This window comes from Chanos chanos, chromosome 4, assembly GCF_902362185.1.
Source record: "Chanos chanos chromosome 4, fChaCha1.1, whole genome shotgun sequence".
NCBI lineage: Eukaryota > Metazoa > Chordata > Actinopteri > Gonorynchiformes > Chanidae > Chanos > Chanos chanos.
In genome coordinates this window covers 13,598,292-13,615,598 of record NC_044498.1, presented here as the reverse complement: position 1 = coordinate 13,615,598, position 17,307 = coordinate 13,598,292, and the positions used below count along the sequence as shown (strand labels likewise).

Genomic DNA, 17,307 nt, shown 5'->3' with positions numbered 1-17,307 from the left:
TATATCTCATTACAATTGGTTCTTCCGCTTAAAATATATCCAAATACATGGGACTCAGGAGCCAGCCAAGGCAAAATTGCTGTATTTAAATATCTATAGATGTCATTTACAATGTGTGATATTTTTGTGACAGGATACGGTTGAATTTTTTGAAATGTGTATGTGTTTGTGTATGCGTTAGTGATGTGTGCAGGGGTAAATCTGACAATCAGCAGGCTCGTGGAATAAAGGCATTAGCCTGCTGTGAAAACCATGCTGTCAACATGATATATGCTAATGTGAGTTATTACCAGTGTCTGCAGAGTCTTTCATGAGATGCATCATTTGTAGCCAATGCCGTGACAGCATCTGTCTTTAGTATGTGCTGATATTATTGACTTTATCTGTAATGAATATCTTTAGTATTTTGTTACCTGTCCAGATATTTAACTTTGTCAAAGTGGATGAGATCGGAAGCAAAAATGCATGAATTTATTCTGACATTCCAATGTGAGCGTAATATTTTAAATGAAATTATATTTTAATTGTATGAGTGAATGATGTCTGTTTGAATAAATGAAATCTGTAGGAAGAGCAAGTTTATTAAACATTAAAGAAAATGTTGTATAACATCTCTCATGTCATAAGTCAGCCGATGTTTGACTTTTACTTTGCATTGTAATGTTGCTTTGGCTTTAAAAAAAAGCATTTGAGGTATCTGTCACCAGTCTCATATTACATTTATATTACATTACATTTATTCTTTTTGCAGTTGCTTTTATCTAAAGTGATGTCTTAGACAGACAGAATACAAACCAGTCATAACCAATCATGTAACCTCTGTTTTGTATGCCGCAAGCAAACAAACAAAAATATGTTTTCCTAGTAAGTGATGACAACAACTTTTTCTTTACACTTATTTTACCCCCTCTGTCTGCTCCCTCTTTCTCATAGACTGTTCAATGTGCCTAAAAAAAAGGACAACATATAGTTTTCAGTGTAGCATATGCAACACTCTCAGACAATTAATTTTTTTTTTTTTTAATTTCACAATGAGTCACTAGACTGCTGGTGATTTTCAGCTCCATTCTTTACCAGTAGGTGGCAGAATAATCAAAGCACTGCAATTACTCCACACTGTACAGCATGAGGGTGACACCAGTTGTTTCACGCCGAGTCAAGGTTTTGACAAGGTTTTCACAAGTACACGGGAACTTAAATGAATTTTAGCCCTAAAAGAAACATTACACAATTTTACAACCACTTTTATGTAAATCTCTTAACAAGTACAGGTTTGTCAAACTTCCTGCATTCCTGTTATCATGTATTAGTCACCCCACAAAGAGTACACAAAACATTCCAGTCCACACCTCTCCTGGCAGCTCCATATGTGTTGCTGGTAGTCTCTCAAACCACACTCACAGACATATTTGCATACTCAGAATCATTTTGATAAGAAATGTTTCATTTAAACAAACTTTCCATAGCTTCACAAGACTGTAGAAACTGAGCTGAAGTCAGTCGACCAAACCAAGAACAATTTCAATGGTCTTTGTATTTCAGAAAAATTTTTGAGCAGCTTTTTCTACATACGTGTCTGGCATCAGATTGTTCCTGTCTGTTTTTGTTCGAATGCTTTAAATGATCTATGCGTCTCTGAGACAAAAGGAAGATTAGTTGTAGAGACTACTTGTTCCTCTCTCCATGGAAACAGGTTGGGTAGAGAGAACAGGTGCAGCTGATGACTGTTCCAAAGCTGTATAAGCAATCTTTTCAACGTAAGCCACAGATTCGAAACTAGCCTTAGACCCTTTTATATCTTCACATCCTTGACTAAATCTAGCTCTGATAGACTTGAGTCAACTAATCCATGCTAATTAACTTACAACCACTATCAGCAAATGTGATGTGCAGTTATTACATTGGTATGCAATGTAGACACTGGATAAGATATGTTCACAAAGGGGTTCTATGCTCTTTCTCCTGCATAGTATAAGTTTAAATAAATGTAATTGTATGTAATAATGTGTTTTTTTTTAACAACTTTTAACTGGAATTCTATAAACATTGAAATTTAATAAACCGAATTTGTCTCTATCAACATCAGGATATATTTGTTGAGCAGAAGTATTTTTAAGTTCTTCTTAGTTACTCTTCTTTTTGTACTAATCAAATATAACATAAGGAAAAAGGAAGTCTCATATTCTCACTAGTCTTTTTTCTCTATCACCCCTTCCTTTTTGGCTTCCATGGGAATCTTCATACACAGCTTTAAGGGTTTTTTTTTTTTTAAACCACCATGTCCAGCTATTAACTTAGCTTAGCTTAGCAGCTCTTTAATTAAAACCACTGCTCAAAGTTTCATGACATCTGGACAGAAATCTGGAGTGAGATTAATGCAGTCCTCATTATTTGGAGTAAACCCCTTCAATTAGTTTGCAGTTGTAACGCAATGTCCCAAAGCCACCCTTAAATAAGTTTCTGCAGCCACGCTTTCTGAAGTCAATAAAATAAAAAAATCTGTCAGACATTTTTTTTCTGCTCTTTCTCATTTCCTAAATAAATATGACTACGGAGCACCTGCTCCAATTAAAATGTGCAAATCCTGGCCTTCAGAACTCCTTCTTTCCTCGATTACTTTGTAATATGTGTACGCATATTTCCAGTTTTCTGATTCAGTACAGAATGTTTTCCACCGGTATTTTACATGAGAAATTCATTTAGGAGTAAAGGCATGTAGTGTATAAAACATAATTATGGATCTTCCTACACTTTACACAGATACGTTTAGGCGGAAGAGTAAATGGAGGAATTTGGTGCACATTAACACTGGATTAAACTCAGATGGTTCATTTGTTCTATAATGATCTACTTATTTGTAAGATAACATCAGCATCACCATTTGTGAGATAACCCCCCCACCCCCACCTTTTCCCCTTCCCTCTTCCCCCTTCCCTCTTCCCCCTTCCCTCTCTATATCCTACTATAGGATGACCGAAAAGATCATTTAAATCCCCTGTTTAAGCAACAGTCACGAATTCAGCACATCTTCCTCTGCTTTTTACTCTCAGGTTTTATGTTGGCTTATCTCCACGTTCTGTAGTTTGAGTCTTGCCAGCTGCTGGTGCAGAATAGTGGTTTAAACTCATTAAATGTAGTGGTTCATATAAATGTACTGTTTAGACTTCTATATCCTGTTACTACATCCTATTACTTCTCCATTTTAAAAGTGTTGACATAGGTTCAACACCATACACTAAAGCAAAGAAAGTGTATAATGGACATAAAAAAAAAACCAGTTAAACCACTTCTTAAAGATCCTCCTAGAATTCAAAAGTAATGCTCTTTTGTGGAAAACTTGCTGACTCACTCTCATGTGCACCTCCCCGTGGCTCATTATCTGTAAGGTGTTATAAGACAATCCGTAAAGACACTGCATGGAAGCGTTCTGCCATGTGTGATGTATCTTTCTCAGACATCTGAGGCATGCAATATAATCCTCTCAGAATGTAGTACATTCAACTAGTTGCGTTTGAGACTTGTCCTTGACAAAAGAACTCTGGTTTGGATGAAGAGAAAAAACTTTGAAAGTAACCAGTTTCACCTCTTCACTGTCATCTCTTGCAGGGTGTATGTGTTTTTTCATATGGTCACAATCACAGCAACACACATTTGAATTGCTTGATTCCTGATTTTTTTTTTTTTTTTTTTTTTCAGTGGCTTGGCAGATAGGAGTAGACTGCCAACGATTTATATAGTAGTAGCTGTTTTACTGCTACCGCTTAACATGCAAAGTTTTGTGAAAGCAGATTTGTAGCCAGTAGCGTGATGGATTTGTCTAAACATGTCTCATGACTGTTTTCTCTGTCGCCATTAAAAACTGCCTAAGATGCACCTAAGCAACATGAAATGTTCGTCAGCGAGAGTGTGACTCATTCATACTTTTGAAATACTTGAATTGAGGCCACCTCTCTAACTGAAGCCACCTCTCTCTAACTGAAGCCACCTCTCTAAGTGAAGGCATAATTTCAGTTAACAACAGTGTGAATTCTACTCTGTATTTTTTGGGGGGGTGGGCTGTGGGTGGGCTTCATCCATTATACTCATATCATGTTACAATTACAATTCATCACATTTTAAGTTGTTTACTGACTCACTGTGACACTGACAACCAGGTACATAAATACACAGCTTTGTGTAATCATGAAACCTCAAAATGTCTTTAAAAGTAAAATATCCACTGTTGTGATATTTTGTTACAGATAAAGAACGCTTTTATTGTTAGCAGCAGAAAGGCATGGTTAATTTTATGTTCTTTTTTCTTAAGGAACCAACATTTAATAGTACAAAAGCTTAAGAATGTCAGATTGTGACTTTCTCTGAATTTTCTCTGTTGCAACATATGTATTTATGTATATGTGTGTGGTGTGAGAGAGAGAGAGAGAGAGACAGAGAGAGAGAGAGAGGGAGAGAGCACGGTGCGACACATGGGCATTTTTAGAATGCCTGCAATGTTGCCAACAAAGAAACATTCTTTCAATCTTCTGTGAAATGATTGACAACAGACAGAAAAAACATCATTCCAAGCTTGCTGACACTTGCTGAAAACGAGAAACAAATAGTAATACTAACGGTAGTTTGGTACGGAGAGGTGCGTCAAGATTGCGCTTCTTTGAGCTCGGAAAAGATGGTGATGGTGATTCCGATTATTAATTTGTCTGAGACTCCCTTATTCTACAAATATATTTCTTTTCATCAGTGACATTTGCACCACACTAGGAGCTTCTGTGAACAGAAATAGCCAAACTGGATTCACAAGGTTTTCTTCCTGCGTAGACGAGTGAGAAATTTGAACGGCCAAGAGGATTCAATGCTCATTGGCTAACTTCGAGGGCTGATTAATATGCTGTGGCGTCTCTGCCGCCGTAACGGGAATGAATGATTTGTGTTGCTCAGAAGTAAATGAGGCAAAGTGAGAGTTGGAGCTCCTCATCTACCGGTGTGCAGAATGCGTCCCCGGCTTTGATGAAATTCGGCCCCCGGATCTGTTTTTGAACGGGAAACATGTTCAGCAAAACCTGTGGCGCCTGCCATATCACCAGTGGAAAGATTTGGGTGAGCATCTGTTATTTAACTTACTTAGAGCTGAATACGGCTTTCAGCAAAACTACTCATACGCCGGGTAGTGCTCAGCTGAAGCTGAGCTGAAAGCTCACGAGAGGAAAAAAAGCTTTATTATTATTATTATTATTATTATTATTATTATTATTAATAATACTACTACTAATAATATTAATAATAATAATAATAATAGTAATAATAATGATAATAGAATAACTACATGTAAGTGTGCTGAAAAGTAGTCACAGTGTATAAACTTTAATACTAGACTAGAGAAGGAACACGAGTAAGAGTGCGTTAATAAAAAAGTGTCACCAAATGCGTCATTTCGCAATGACGTTACTTTGCTTTTCACATAAATAACACGTGACTACTAACGTAAAATGTTTCATTTCTCTGGTGAGGCTATTTTGGTTATATTTATTAATTTTATCTTTTGCTATTGTTTATTTCAGGGTTTGTGCATTCTCTTGCTGTATACCAGCCCTCTCCTCTGTTCTTCGAATTTCAGCCATCTCATCTATAAAATAAAAGAGGGATTGCCTAAGGGGACACTTATAGGAGCTATTGGTGCTGACCTAAAGTTGGATTTCTCTGTTGATCCCCCTCGATCATTTAGTCTGGACCTAAAGAAATTCAGTAATCAGTATGTGAACCTAAATAATACCACAGGGGAGCTGTACACATCTGCTCAGGAGATTGACAGAGAGACTCTGTGTGCTGATTCTGCTGACGCTAAAGGCTGTGCCATTTTTCTGGACATGCTTATTCTGCCTCAGCAGTACTTTGAACTTGTTAAGGTGAAAATCCTCATTGAGGACGTCAATGACAACGATCCCCGTTTCCCCTCGGACGAGATCCAGATTCTAGTGCCGGAAAACGCACCAGTGAATGCAAGGTTTGCAGTGGAACAGTCGGCAATGGATCCTGACTTGGGGATTTATGGGGTACAGACATACTGGCTAGACAATGATTATGGAGTGTTCACACTGGATGTTGAAGAGAACGAGGGAGGTGAACTTACACCCTTCCTTATTGTGACTGAGTCTTTAGATAGAGAAACTCGGGCAGAGTATGTGACTGACATTAAAGCAGAGGATGGGGGTTCACCTCCTCGTGTAGGCACAGCTAGTCTCAGAATCATTATCACAGATGTCAATGACAACTGCCCCAAATTTACAGAGTCACAAGTGAATGTCACTCTTATCGGGAATGCCTCCAGAGGATCCCAGCTGGCGCGTGTCCATGCCTTTGACCCAGACCTGGGCGATAATGCTCTAATCATGTACACCTACAGTGAACGGATCAGCAGGGAAACCCGGAGCCTGTTTCACTTGGATAAAGTCACAGGTGTCATCAAGCTTGCAGGAAAGATAGACATCAACACCTCAAAGTTCTACAAGTTGATTGTGCTAGCCAATGGGGTGGGCTGTATCCCTGAAGTGGTGATGGTCAATGTCCATGTCATCAAGGTGCTCTCAAGCCCACCCACCATCATACCACGCTTCATTGCTTCGGAGAAAGATGGTGTAATCTCATTAAGTGAATCTGAACCACCGTTGTCACCAGTTGCATTTTTCACAGTGAAGAACGCAGACCCAAGGCAAAAAGTGGAGTGTCTGCTAGAAGGGACTGGTCCATTCAGGTTGTCCCCCTATAAAAACTTTAAAAATGAATATCTGCTGGAGACCACTGAAATGCTTGATTACGAACAACAGCAGGAGTATGAATTGACTGTAGTGGTCAAGAACTCTCATGGTCTCGTCATAAAGACACTGGTGAAGGTACAGGTAGTTGATATGAACGATAATGCGCCAGTGTTTAAACAGGCAGTGATTGACATCACGGTGGAAGAGAACAATCCTCCAAATACATTCTTGACCAAGCTGCAAGCCACAGACAAAGACAGCGGCAGCAGAGGTGAGGTGTTGTACCTTATTGGATCTGATGCCCCCTCTATCTTCCACTTGGACCAGATAACTGGAGTATTGACTGTGTCCACTTCCCTTGACCGTGAGGAAAAGGAGACATACCGTTTCATGGTGCGGGCAGTGGATCGCGGCTTGCCGAGGAAGGAGTCCATTGCCACGGTAACCGTTACTGTACAAGATCGAAATGACAACAGTCCACGCTTTATCAACAAGGACTTCACTTTCTTTGTTCCAGAGAACTTTCCAGGCTTTGGAGAGATTGGTGTGTTGTCTGTCACAGATGCAGATGCTGGGGAAAATGGTTGGGTGGCATTGTCTATCATTAACGGCAGTGATATTTTCATGATTGACACAGGACGTGGGGCACTACGAGCCAAGACCCCCCTGGACAGGGAACAGCAGGGGACATATTACCTATGGGTCGAAGCTGTGGATGGGGGCGAGCCTGCCCTCTCCAGCATCACCATGGTCACTGTGCTTCTCCTAGATGTCAATGACAACCCACCTATTGTACTTTTCCCTCAGTCCAACCAGTCTTACATGTTGGTACTGCCCAATACACTCCCAGGAACATCCATTACGGAGGTATATGCTGTGGATCGTGACACTGGCATGAATGCAGTCATTGCTTATAGCATCATCAAACGGAAAGGAGGTGAGCCAGGCTCGTTTGATATTGATCCGGACACGGGGAACATTACATTGAGGAAAGCACTTAGCAACAGGGGTCTCTACAGTCTGCTGGTCAAAGTCAGTGACCACGGTCAACCTGAACCGCTCCATTCTACAGTACTGGTTAACCTGTTTGTCAATGAGACTGTGAGCAACGAAAGTTATATTCAGAGCTTGCTCACTCGAGAAAACATAGAAAATGAACCTACAATATTAAAACCAGAGAAGATTACCAAGGAGAAAGAGCTTTTCCCCTGCCAGTTGGTACTGATCACTCTGTCAGTCATTTGCCTGGGACTGCTTCTGGTGGTGGTCTCATTGAGCACATACATATGCTGTAAGTTAAAAAAGCATAAAAAGAAGAGATCAGAGCCTGAGACTTCAGGGGAAATTAACTGTGACCTACTGGCAGCAGATAAAAAGGCCCAGGAGATTTCAAATTTATGATATCTGCCTGCAGAGACTTTACCTGTTTACTGCCCAACAAAACTGTTTACAAAGCTGCATGCAATGAAACTAGATCCTGTTCTACTAGGGACATAATGGTGAACTCTGATATGCATAATATAATAGCATTATATTACACATAATTATGTATATTTTGTACGTGTTGCATTTTGTAACTTAATTGCAAAATATTTTAATAAAAGAGAAAGGAGTTGTCACAAACCTATGTCTAATTTTCCTGAACAGATCCACATTGAAATTCTTGGCCAAATAATTAATGTTGTATTATATCACAATGGCTTAGACTATTTTCATTATGCCCTGGGTTAATTATCTTGACAGTGCAGTGTGCCTCCTCATTGGACATTCTTTTAGCTGTTCAAAAATCAGTTAAACTAATTGGCATTTTTTTTGTGTATAAATTATTATCTTTAATATATGATTACTGGATCAATAGATGTTGTCTCCATATGTTCTCACTGGCTGTTTGAAAATAATTTTCCCCATGTAACTGCAGTCTAATGGAATCAAGGACTTACTGTATCAAATGTAAAGATAAAAATCTCTTGTACAATGATGTGACTTATCCATGAAATATTGCAATGATTACTCAGGTGTTGCTCCAAGGCTTAACAAATTATTGGACATTTTTCTCGCATTTGTGGATGTAGGTATTTGATAGGAAACTGTGTTTGCATATATTTGTAATACTAGGCTGGTGTGCAATGACCTTGTGGTTCGAAGCTATTGTGGAATCATTCTTTTGCTCTCACATGCACTTGCTGTCTCACGCATTAGTGTGTGCACTCCCATCTTCTCCATTTCCACTTGGCCAAGACTTTTGGTTTTTTTGTCTGTTTGTGAGACCTCACCACCACTCACATCCTCAAAACCGTAGCATTTTTAAACTTAATGTTCCTGTTATTATGTAAACAAAGAATAGAAGACAATTAAAAGTGCTTTATTTTCTTATGATCTTGAGCTTCTTTGATGATTCCGATCGACAGGGCGTTACACTGAGTGAAATAACGTGTATCATGATACGACAGATTTGACATCACCTAACTGGAAAGTACACAGAGTTAGACAGTTGTATGAATGACTCTCTCGTTCCTGTGCTTTTCTCACCCTACGCCATTAATTATTTTACCCACAACACAAGAAAGGGCCATCAGTCTTATCTGATCATCGTTTCTTTTTCATGTTGAAGAGTGTTCCTGGCAGAGAGTATGTTTTTTTTTTTTACATTTATTGCATTTTCAAAAGTCAAAACAATCTGCTTTGCTTTCATGTTGGGATCTGCTTTCCTTTCATGTCCTTTTGTTAAAAACTTTGTCTTAGTGATAAACTGTTTCAATGAATAGAGATGACTGATACACTAACCCTGTTGTCCAAGTCACGCAGTCTACAAAAAAAAAGAAAGAAAAGAAAAGTTACTCATTGTGATTGGTATCTTCTAACTGAAGTGCATGTTATAACAGCAACAACAGCAAGAGAAAAAACAACCACCAATTTAGTGTTGTCAAATTAGGATTGAAATGAAATGAGTTTGGTTAATGCTATAGGTTTATCAATAAAAAAAAAAATCATTATCTGCTATTTATGCACCACATAAAACCACCCACATATGTTAAACTCTCAGTAATATAATTGAAAATGCTACATATTTGGATCACTGGTAGCTACTGAGTGTTTGAAATAATTTGATAACTTCAGCCATTTGACTGCTGTTTTGTTTAAGCCTGAGTGGGGCTTCCCTTGTCTTTTGTTTTGGTGTTAGCTCAGTGAGGTGGCTTATTTTCCCTCAGCTGTACCTAATTTGGATTGATTAACAACTTTCATTGTTAAATATTTCTCTTACACAACATCCTCCTCAACCTGGTGAAGTTGAACACACACTTCTTCCTGTTTGTGGCTAATGTTCTTTTCAGTGTCCTATTAAATGATATACACCATTGCGGGCGTGCTACTTGACTATACCTTCAACAATGGGGCACCCATCCCCCATTCAACAGCAACATAGCATGTCAAGTTTGTAATTAATTTTCCGATCACTAATGAACTACTAATTCTTTCTCTCTCCTCCTTGTTCTCTTTCTCTTTGTTTTCTCTAGAGTTCTCATGAACATGTACACGCATGCATTCTCATGCAATGACAAGCAAACTTTGGCAGTGTCTAACTGCCGAAATACAGATCACATTTGTGTTTCCAGTGCATTGCCTGGAAGCATGGCTTATTGCCTGGGGGCAGATTCAACTGATAATCTTTTTATCTGTCTCACCAGCTGGAATCCACTTGAGATTCAGCATATATCTGAACATTGTCTGAATGTTTTAACTGGAGCTCAGGTTCAAGTTTTTTTTTTTTTTCATCTCTGCTGCTGTTAGATTTTTCAGTCATACTGCATCATGGCATATACCGGCTGTAAGGGAAATTTGGAGCCCTCCGTGATGAGAGTTGCTAATTCTCAGAGACAACAAACTTCAGATGTGATGAATCATTTCTTCTTTATTACATGATCACGGGAGAAGCACACCTCAGAGGTGAAGTGCAGTTCTCACTGAGGTTAAGGAGTGAAGAGCTTTTCATACAGTGAGGCAAAACTTCCAAGGACATGTGTGGAGGTGTATAAGATCATTTTTCTCATGGAGCACAGAATATTTGGTGTTCACTCCCAGGTGTTGCAGACACAGAGAGACCTTGTCTCCTACATAATAAATGTTCATTGTCCTAACATACAGATACATCTTGCAGCGCATAGTAATTAAGCAAGCAGTCCCCATAGTATTAATACCTCATCAAGACAATAGTCATGAAGCAAATTTCCCTTCTAAAAGTCACAATCATGATGCAAAGCGATATTTTTCCCACACCGCGTAAACTAATTCGATGTTTATGAAGACACTGACTACCTAGCCCATGTAAACTCAGCTCTTGCTTTGTTTCCTCTTCTCACAAAGTGCAGGAGATTACACTCACATCCTGCCGGGGAAGCTCTGCCTGTTGGCAGGACTGTGCCTTTCAAGTTCAAACTACTTCCAAACATAATCCTTTGATAGGTTAGCGTTATTGTCCATGTTAAAGCTGAGCAACGTTTCCAAGCTCTGAAGCGAGGATGTATCTCCCCACGTTAATCTGGGAGAACAGTTTTTTCTCTCTTACATTTCTGTCTGCTTATTTTAGAGTAACAAGAACAATCTTTAGCAGTTAAGGAGACCTGACAAAGCAGGACAAGGCATTTATTTCTCACAGTATAATTTTAGATAGATGAAGGGTTAAGAGATGAGGGTTTGGGTTGGCTAAGAGAGACGTTTGGATCAGTTTTAAGTTTAAGGTTAAGCTAGTTTTGGTCAGTCCACTCAGAAAACAAGGTTTTTGTAACAGAAAGCACCCATGTTCCTAGGAAACAGAAGTAGCTCGGAGAATGCTATTAGATATTGAGATAGCTCAATTTGTCATTGGTTTTTACCTGTTATCAGGGATTCTTATTTGATTTGAAATTCACCATTCAGCTTAATGCACTGCTGAATAAATGCATTTTATCTGAGAATATGATAAGATCAATACTGTCTCATAGATGCTTTTTTTTTTTTTTTAAACTGCATGGCTGTTTTTGCAGCGATACTGCTTAAGTAGTAAATGGTTCAATTCTCAGTGGTTTCACTCCCAAACGGTATTGTGGGAGAGAAAAATTATGCTGACACATGCAACCACAAAAAAAAAAAAAAAAAAAGAAAGAAAGAAAGAAAAAAAAAATCCAGGATTGATGGTGCTGTGTATGATCAGGTCATTTTTTAAACAGCTAAGTGTTGAATTTTTCACCTCAGTGTTCTGTCTCCTCTCAAAGTGCTTAAATGTGAGGTTCACACAATGGCTGATCAACTTTCCACATCCCTCCCCACCTGCTACCACACATATGTTCCTTCTTCAGCATCCAGCTTGGCCATTTGCATCTGTGCAGCACAGACCAACACAAATAGTAACACTAGCCCTTTGGTAACAGAGCCTGATTACAGCTCTGGAGGTGATGGAGAGTCACTATGTGTGCAATAACAAACAGAAAGTCTGATTAATAAACGAGACGCGTGGCCTATGGACTAGCTATTGCATTATAGGAGAATACTTACCAAGAGGAGGCCGTTAAGGTTTAACGAACTACTTTTTAACTCTAAGATACACAATATTTTGTACTTTTCTTTGTGACTAATTTTGTTGTTACACAAAAAGATATGTTTTGATGGCTGAAAGAATTTTGCCTTTGTGTCCATTACATGTGTGTGCATGCAGAAAATTCTAGAGCATTTCACTTTTAGTGCTGCACAACAACATTTATCTTGCATCAGATTACACTGTTGATCTGATGTCAGTCAGGTGACAAACATCAGCTTTTCTATGCAAAAGAGCTTTTCTGTGGTAAATTGCGCAATGTAGCTTTTTTCATAATCAAATAGTAAGGTTAAAGCTCCCCTTGCCACTATGGAGCTGGAACCAGGCTAGATTCAAATAATCACTCAGCCTATGTAAATAGGTGAAAAAAGAAACACGTCCATGAAAATGTGTGGCCTTTTCTAAATTCAGACCTAGATACTTATTTATTACATATCTGGATGTATTTTTTTTTTAGCAGCCTTGTGCCAAATTTAAAAAAAAAAAAAAAGCTAACTGCAGTCTCTCTTACTACATGTCAACTCTTCTGCTTCTTGAGATCACGTGAGAATCATCCGTACCTTTAGGCCATTTCCACCAGTCTTTTCAAATTAGTACTTGAACTTTGTTTGACCTGTGACCCCCAGTGGAGGTGCAGACACAGGAAATTGCTTGTAACGCCTCAACCTCAGAATTACTTTAAACCCCTGTTGTGGGGGGTCTCCTCTTGCAAACATGGTGTCATAGATTACTGTTCTTGGCAGAGTAGGAGAGATACTGAGGGGAAACCCGCCATGTTGTTATTATTTAATTTTCAGTTTCCATTAAAGAAAGATCTGTACCATCTATTTTAAGTAAAGTTTTTATTATTTTTTTTCTTTTAAACATAAATGTCAGGATTTAGTGCCTTTCTGTGCAGATTTTGTGGGGCCCCTGGTTGGTGTTGTTATGAAAGAAGTACTTTATGTGCTGTACTTTGTGAGAGCAACCTATTTTCTGCCTTTGGAAAGTGCTCTATCTGAAATTACGTTAAATTATTAATTGTGTAGACAGCAAGTAATTACTATCAGTCATGGCCTGCTCCCCTTTCCAGACTGCCCTTATTGTTCTTCCTGTCCCTTGAATTCAAACAAATGCTGCCACAATAGGACTGAGGTTTGGGTTACACCGTTGTGGAGTGGGCCAATGGCTCCCGCTTGGTGGTTATGACACCAAATCCTCTCCCATCTACTCACTGCTGTCTCTCCACGTCAATAATGCATTCACATATTCCTCGCCTCCAAAAATCTCAGCCTTTGATCTAATAGGTTTTTCAGGCTTGTGATGCAATAGAAAATAATCCAAACCAAGCCCTTTGATCCTCTGGTGGATTATGTTACTTATTTCTTTTTGCTCCATCTCCCTATAACGGCCTCTTTCTTTCCCTACCTCTCATCAGGCAGAGAAAAAAAAATGGACAACTGTGCCACCATGGACCTGTGAAGGCTTTGCCTGAAACATTGCCTGCTTGAACTTCTGCTTGTTCTATTCTGTTGGATGTGCACCGATGATACCTTGTATTTTTGCATACAAACTAACCCTACCAATGACAATCAGTTCAACATTTCACTCTCTCTCTCCGGTGAACATAATGAGGAGAGGTCAGTACTTCCGAATCAGACACCAGAACTCCTCCCCTAAAGTCTTTCCATATGAATATGTTTGGTAAACATTCAGCAACTCTACATGACTGTTGCTGAGTTACGTGAGTAAGTGGATTGAAATAAAATGTGTATGATGGAAAAAAAACCAACAACATTGAACAGAGTATGATGGAAGTTTTCATGACAGTGGGTGTGTTTTGTTTAATGACATGAATTGCAATCGTCAGATGTTTTCACGTTGATGATAATGTTATGAGGGCAGCCTCAATTGGAGTATTAAAGAATGTTCCAGCGACTGGTCTCATACATCAGTCAATGGCTATAATACACACAGCGCTGGATCTGGTGAAAACAGGCTGTCTGGGCCATAAATACTTACAGAGAGTTCAGATGTATAATTTTCAAATATTTTTCCCACTAACAGACTTGTCTATCGAGTTTTAATCTTCCGTACATCCAAAGATTTTTTTTCTCCAACGTTGAAAAAAATCCACTTTTGCTCCACCTTGCACACCACAGCAGGGTGAAGACATATTTATTAAATTTCATAATGAAAGTGGTTTATGGTTTCAACTGATCTCTCAGCACTTACCCACACAGATAAGGGTTGAAATATTATTTACTCAGATTGGATGGCTGTTCATACTACAGCCTGCATGTCAGGTTTTGTTAATTATATGGCATTTAATTAAGTCAGCAAGCAAAATAATCTTTATCTAATTAGTAATTACAGGTCTCACTGATCTCACTAACAACTTTAAATGAGATTGGAGGTCCACACGTGTGTTCATGCCAGGGAAAGTCCTCAATTTAACACATCAATTATCACTAATTTGAGTACACAGAAACTATTTTAACTTTGGTGTCTGGTGAGTCATGCCTTTTGTCTACCAGTTTCAGTGTAGTTAATTCAAACGAACAACAAAAAAATCATCAGCTATACTACTCATCGTCTTTAGAGCACCAGAACAGCTCAATGTACTAATTTCGTCTTATCTAAGGTGTGAGCTATACAGTTTATCCTTTTAGTTGATTACACTACAGCTTTGACCAGGCCATAGGAACCGCTCAGTAAAGCCCTTTAAAACAACCTCCACTTAGGACACAGTTCAGTTCTCAGACCATGAGGGAGGTTTGACCCAGTTCTTACTGTCATTGTTGAACTGCTGGTCTGTGTCTGGTCTTGAGTGGGGACAGGGCAGTCTTTGTTGACAGCGACCCACTTGAAGCTATTAGATATCTTGTTTTTATATTCCACCTATAGATATTGGCATCTGTTGTTTTGGCTGTCTCACTGGGGTTTTGTGGTATGCAATCAGTGCATGTTGTAAGAGTGACCAGATCTGGGTTTACTGTGAAGGGCAATGGCAAAATGGGGATTATTTGGTCACTGATTGTGAGATTAAGATCATCAGTGCATTTATAGATGCTGATGAAGTTCAGGGCTAGAGGTCAGACTACTTGTTTTCACGCTCAAACTGAAGACAGAACAGATGGGTATGATATGTCGCAGATGTTGTCCTGTGGCACCATCAGAACCCATTCATACTGTACATGTCTCTTACAGTGATGACGGATTTGGCAAAATGACACATTAGTGCTTGTGTGTGGAGTTTTTTTTTTTTTTTTAAATTCTCTTCACACCAAAAATTATTAGTGATGTAACATTTAAATTTTAGCAAAACAAATTAATGACAAAGGAAAAAAAGGTTTGGCGCATATTTTAAATCATTGTTACTGAGATGGAGCAATGAGATATTCATCTTATTATGAATATATGTACATGAGTACAATTTATCATTTTAAAGTTCAAATGCAACACCCCATATACCACCCAACCCCTTTTATTCACTTTTAGACACAGTGATATTGATTAACTTGTTTAATTATTGTTGTACAGCTAAACTCAGACATCACAGAAAGTTCAAAAAGAATGGGAGCCAAGAGACTGGTTATGAATCATCACAGTTTTGTGATAGCGTGCACATTTACAGTAGCACAGTCACGCAATCTAATTTTCTCTGCCCTTACTCTCTTTTCCCCCCTCTCCGTCCCTCCCCCCCTATCCCTCCCTCCTCGTGAGATTTACCAGGACAACACTTCTAACGCAAAACATTGGAGGAGACGCTTCACACACTTTCAGGGGAAGTTAATGTCTTATGGAATTAAATACTCTGCCAATCCAGTTATGCAACCTCAGGGCCATTTTTCTTAACAGGATCCCTGCCATGCATCCAGTGATGTTATCAGATGTTAATTCATGCATTTATTACATCTCTAGATCATGTTGCGAAGAGACTCATCAGACAACCTTGAATGGATTACAAGAGAAACTGAGGGCATGAGAGGGTGGCGGTTCCCATGAGGATAATCAAATTCTCTTTGGTGCTCTATAAGGTTATGATAAATAGGAGTGTTAACTGTGCACTGAGAGATTAAATGAAAGTTGATGTTTGTGTAAGGGTACATTTGTACATGTATGTGTGCATTCATATGCGCACGTGTGCGCGTGTCTGTGTATATGTGTACCTGTGTGTGCCTGTGTGTGCGTGTGTGTATGTATGTGTGTGCGCCTGTGCCTGTGCATGTGTGTGTGTGTGTATGTGCGCACTTGCATGTGTGCATGTGCGTGTGTGTGTGTTTGCGTGTGACAGAGAGAGAGAGATAAAGAGAGAGATAAAGAGAGAGAGAGAGAGAGAGAGAGAGAGAGAGAGAGAGAGGCAGCGAGAGAGAGAGAAAGAGAGAGAAAGAGAAAGAGAAAGAGAAAGAGAGATGGAGAAAGAAAGGACAAGAGTCCAAAGAGGGTCTCGACTGTGTTTTTAATTAAATAAATCTCCTTTGGCATGCATTGACAGTGAACAAGCATGTCTTGTTTTCAAAAGAAGCAGAACTACTAAGTCTCTCATTCCCACCCAAAATCCCTCAAAACTGTCTTCTACAAAGCATACGAGGGTCAGTGTAGCTTGATGTAGTCCAGAGGCTCAGAGACACTCCAGGGCCAACCTCTAATTAAGTACAACCCTCCAACCCTCTCTCTATGTGACTTCTCCAATTATGTTTTAGATTCCTGCACAAAAAACAGCTCAATATATCCACATAGTTCAAAGGCTGAAGATTAATTTTCTTGCTTCTACAAAGATGTAGGAGAACTCTCCTTTTCATGCTTCTACTCATGAAATGATAACAATGCTAGTACAATGCTACTTTCACTAAAATACATTCCATGGTGACTCATTTCCTTTCATCCTCTTTGGGCATATTTCATTATTTTGTGGGAGTATGAATGTAATTCGATCTGGTTCAAGTCATGAGTTTTCTGCTGTTGGTATGGAGCACAGCTCAATGAGATCTTTTATTTTGTATCTTT

At 39.0% G+C, this 17,307-nt stretch overlaps 1 protein-coding gene across 1 annotated transcript; it reads left to right on the top strand.

Annotated features, from left to right (window-relative positions):
* The first annotated feature begins 5,043 nt into the window (after positions 1–5,043).
* On the top strand, positions 5,044–8,150 carry pcdh20 (protocadherin 20). Its single transcript, XM_030772086.1, has 2 exons — positions 5,044–5,094; positions 5,556–8,150. The coding sequence occupies exons 1-2, from the start codon at positions 5,044–5,046 to the stop codon at positions 8,148–8,150; spliced, it is 2,646 nt and encodes an 881-aa protein (XP_030627946.1).
* Positions 8,151–17,307: the final 9,157 nt, after the last annotated feature.